This window comes from Poecilia latipinna, unplaced genomic scaffold (genome assembly GCF_001443285.1).
Source record: "Poecilia latipinna isolate Pla-1442-1.1 unplaced genomic scaffold, P_latipinna-1.0 Scaffold3098, whole genome shotgun sequence".
NCBI lineage: Eukaryota > Metazoa > Chordata > Actinopteri > Cyprinodontiformes > Poeciliidae > Poecilia > Poecilia latipinna.
Window position 1 is genome coordinate 5,993 of NW_015115714.1, and position 4,509 is coordinate 10,501.

At 37.3% G+C, this 4,509-nt stretch overlaps 1 protein-coding gene across 2 annotated transcripts in view; it reads left to right on the forward strand.

Annotated features, from left to right (window-relative positions):
- The first annotated feature begins 1,250 nt into the window (after positions 1-1,250).
- Positions 1,251-4,509, forward strand: part of LOC106940120 (cell migration-inducing and hyaluronan-binding protein-like) — a 45,674-nt gene continuing 42,415 nt past the window's right edge. For both annotated transcript variants that reach the window (XM_015022761.1, XM_015022764.1), the window contains exon 1: positions 1,251-1,408. In XM_015022761.1, coding sequence (XP_014878247.1) covers positions 1,367-1,408 — 42 coding nt within the window. In that variant the 5' untranslated portion in view covers positions 1,251-1,366. The remainder of the gene's footprint in view (positions 1,409-4,509) is intronic.

A 4,509-nucleotide genomic window follows, 5' to 3' on the forward strand; every position in this document is an offset into this window, starting at 1 on the left:
TCACCATCCTCCTCTGACCTCTGACCTATTGAGAACCTTTGGAGTTTCCTCAAGCAGAACATCTGAGGGTGGGATGCAGTTCATATCAAAACAGCAGCTCTGGGAAGGTATTCTGACATCCTGCAAAGAAATTAAAGCAGAAACTATCCACAAACTCACCAGTTCAATGGATGCAAGAATTGTGCAGGTGATATGACAGAAGGGGTCCTATGTTAACATGTAACTGTCTGTTAAGATGTTTTTGATTGAAATAGATTTTGATTTTAGTACCTGTGACCACATAATGCTGCACATTTAAAGAATGACCGTTTGCAGTTCTTTATAGTCCATAAAATGTTTAGAAAATCTGCTGTGCATAATAATTTGGAACAGTGCATTTTGAGTTTTTTAGTTTTGAAAAAAATACTGTTCTCATTGGGAGCTTTCAGTAAAATTTCATTTATATTGTAATAGTTAATGACTTGAAAATTATACTGACCATCATTTGCATTGACTATTTAAGAAAATCTGAGAAAATATCACTTGCTTAATAAGTGATATTTTGTGATATTGGAACACGGTGTACACCAATATTACACCGCCATTACACAGCTTCAGTCTCACATAGTATCGCTACCAACATCTATTTAGCAAGGTTTAGTAATAAAGAGTGTTATTAAAATAAAATATTTTCAAGTATAGGAGCCCACAAAACAACGTATTTTGTCCTGATTAACCGACAATAACTTGTTTAACGACATTGCAGACGGCAAACTTAAAGCCATTTATAAATATATTTGCAAGCTGCCTATCATGTAAACTAAAACCATGAAGTGATACAGCAGCTTAATGAAAGCCAAGTATAAAATAAATTAAATAAAACTTACTGAAATCTGCGATGAAATAAAACACATAAAAAAAACTTCCACAGGTAGGACATATTTATAAGAAATCTGCTGAGTAAGCAGAATGTGACGTAGCATCGATATGCACATGTGCATTACCACAAGGTAGGATGGATTTACGGGTAGCAGATAAACAGAACACCGGCTTAAAAAAAAATATATATTTTTTTCTTTTTAAATAATTATTTTCCTAAAAACTTAAACAAGCAACGCTTAGCCTCGAGGGGGGGGGCTAGTAAAGCATGGCGGGCCGCCAGGCTTATAATACACTGGGGGAAACCCTGTTATGTATACCTCACAGAAACAAGTTGTCTGTGCTGTTGATTGTGATTTCTGTTAAATATAGAATAACCTTAACAGCATTTTTTTTTTCCTTTCTAAATTTGCAACCTTAGGAAACAGGTTTCTGGTTTATTTTCCATCATGTACCCACTGGTGCTTCAGAGGGTCTTTACTCTCCTGGACACACTGAACACACACCCATGGGACAGTTTACCAACAACAGAGCCCACTCCAACTACAGGGTAAGCCTGAAGGATAGACTATTGTGGGGAACAGTGATGTTAAAACTTCAATTCAATTCAAACTGGAAAATTTGCATTTCCTGTGAAAATACAGTGTGAATGCTGTTTGCTGAATGCTTTTGGTGAAAAGTGAAAATGTGTTTGAAGGCAACTGAAGAGGACTTGCAGAAATATAAGAAATGGGCAGAAGCACCAGACAAACCATAATCCTGTAAAAGGCCTAAATGGGATATTACAGTAGAAAATTGTTGTAGAGAAGTAAAAACTTTTGAAAAAAGCAAAAATCCCACACAGAGAGTTGTCATGATTTGGTTAGGCGAGTGGTGAGATAGAACGCCGGCAGGCCCAAGATGTCATGTAGAAATAATGTTTAATGATAATAATCCACAAGACAGAATCCAAAAACACAAGTAGCTGGGAAGACAACGAGGAACCAGCATGAGCAGCAACAGGAGACAGACGTACAACCAATGGTGCAAACCACGAACAATTGACGAGGAACACAGACAACAGCTGGGACTAAATACACTGGGAGGGTAATCACAGGAACGAGACACAGCTGGGATCAATCAAGACAGCACAGAGACTCAGGGGAAAACAGGACTAGACAGGAAGAAACTCAAACTCAAAACACAGAACCTAACAAGAGTATTGGAAATTGGTGTAGAACGGTGCTTACAAAGCTAAACTGTAGGGGTCACAGCAGTTTATAAGGTAAAAATTGAATACAGGCTAAAAGTAGCATAAATACTCGTAATCACATCTAGGCTAGCACTTGTGTTTTGACCTACAGTAACATAATTTATGCTGAGTTAAAAACCCCATGCAAAAGCCAATATTAGCTAAAAAGTTGAAAATTATACTATAATTTTCAATTCTGCCACAGGACAGAGCTGGTCTTGTTGTCCTGGTGATGGAACAGCAGTAGTAGAAATACACGTAAAAGTAGCATTACCAGTGGAAGCAACATAGGGTGAAATAACTGCCATTGCTCCCTTAAAAGGAGGCATATAGCTGTAAAAGAGCCACGGTCCTCACAAGAAGGGTGGTAAATAGAGTGGCACGTGTGTGTGTGTGTGTGTGTGTGTGTGTGTGTGTGTGTGTGTGTGTGTGTGTGTGTGTGTGAGAGAATGTCAGCCCATGTTCATCTGTATGAGGAGGAGACAGGGCGACCAGCTTACTGCAGAGCTTTAAGAGGAAAGACATGTCTCCATACAACTCTCAGTATCTCAGAAACCGTAAAAGCTATGGGTTTTACTTACCCACTATTTTTATATTTTGTGTTTTCAAAATATAATATTAAAGGCACAAAATTGTGTCAAACATGGTGGTAAATTTGAAAAACAAAGAAAATTGTCTTAACTTTGTCCCAAACTGTGCCCTCTATCTCGGAAACTATAAGGGCTATTAGCATACTCAGGAAGGATTAATGAAGAATCATGTCAAGATTAATCCATGTACATTTTTCTGTTTTTGAGCTGTGATGATGAAAAAGTGATGATGCCTCATTTAGGTGTTCTCAAAAGAAGGCGATTTTGAGAAAATCAGATTTGCAGGTCTGGAACAAACAAAATTCGGTAACACTTTATTTGACAGAGTGTGAATAAGACTGTCATGACACCGTCATAAACATGATATAACACCTGTCATGAACATGAATAAATCTCCATGAATATTTATGACTGTTGTCATAAAGTGTCATTCGGTAAATCATGACACTTAATACAAAGTTGACGTTTTTCGAAATGTCTTTGTTATGGCAACTTCACATTAACCAAGAAATCATGATCTGTCATAAATTTGTTATAAAAGTATTACTGATTAAACTTTAAAAAATTATGTAGCTTTATGTTATTAAAGCTAAAGTTTAATCGGTAATACTTTTATAACAAATTTATGACAGATCATGATTTCTTGGTGAATGTCAAGTTGTCATAAAGACATTTTGAATAATGTCAACTTTGTATTAAAAGTGTCATGATTTACCGAATGACGCTTTATGACAATAGTCACAAATATTCATGGAGATTTACTCATGTTCATGACATGTGTTATATCATGTTTATGACAGTGTCATGCCAGTCTTATCCACAACCCATCAAATAAAATGTTACCAGCCAACCTAATAAGCAATAGGTTTTGCAATTTACTCATTTGTATTTGTGAACAAACAGAGCTCAATCTCAAAGATTAAACTCACTGCATCAGATTGTTGCTGAGGTAACAAAACAATCTAACTATGAATACTGTTCTTTGAAGTTTTACAAAGTAAACTTGCCAACAATTTGTTTTAATTTATGTATGCTGAAACCATTAAATCAAATTCAGCAGCATTGATAATCTGAATAAATAAATGTTACATTTATATATCTGTGGTCTGTGTTTAAATATTAGCATTTATGGGCCCCTGAAGCCCTGGGGGCCTTATGGAGCTGCTGACTTAATTTGGATTAAACAGAAGTGCAAATAATTGATGTTCATTTTAATTGTAGTTTTTTGATTTGTTGCTTTTAAGACTAGTTGTGGGTTTAAATAGTGCTTCACTGGAGATGTTTTCCTGAAACATATAATTATCCATAATAATATGAGCTACATCACCGCGCTTTCTGACTGGCTACCTGTCACATTCAACAGGCTGCGTTCTCGCTCCCAGTCAGGGAAAAACCCACACGCTGCGAGAATATGACCGATTTTAGCGGTGTTCTGTCAGATCAGCATACGCTGTCAGAATGTCATACGCTCAGTCTTAGCATGCCACACACGGCAGGATGATCTGTTATGATTATCACGAGCGACATTCTAAGATTGTCATAAGGGGAAATTCGGGGCCAAAAAATAAAAAAAATGAACCCGGGCCACAGAAAAATTGCCAAGTCTTAACCGGTCCTCCGTGATTAAAAAAAAAGTTGGGGACCACTGATCTACTGGATGTAAAATGCTTAAACAATCTGTATGCCAGAGGTTCCCAAACTGTGGGGCGCGCCCCCTTGTGGGGGCACCGTGCCATTGCAGTGGGGGGAGCAGGAAGCCGTCTGGACGAAAAAAAAAACCCCATGAACTCTGTATGCGCTGGGTTTTTACCTTAGAATGGCCAACTCTCT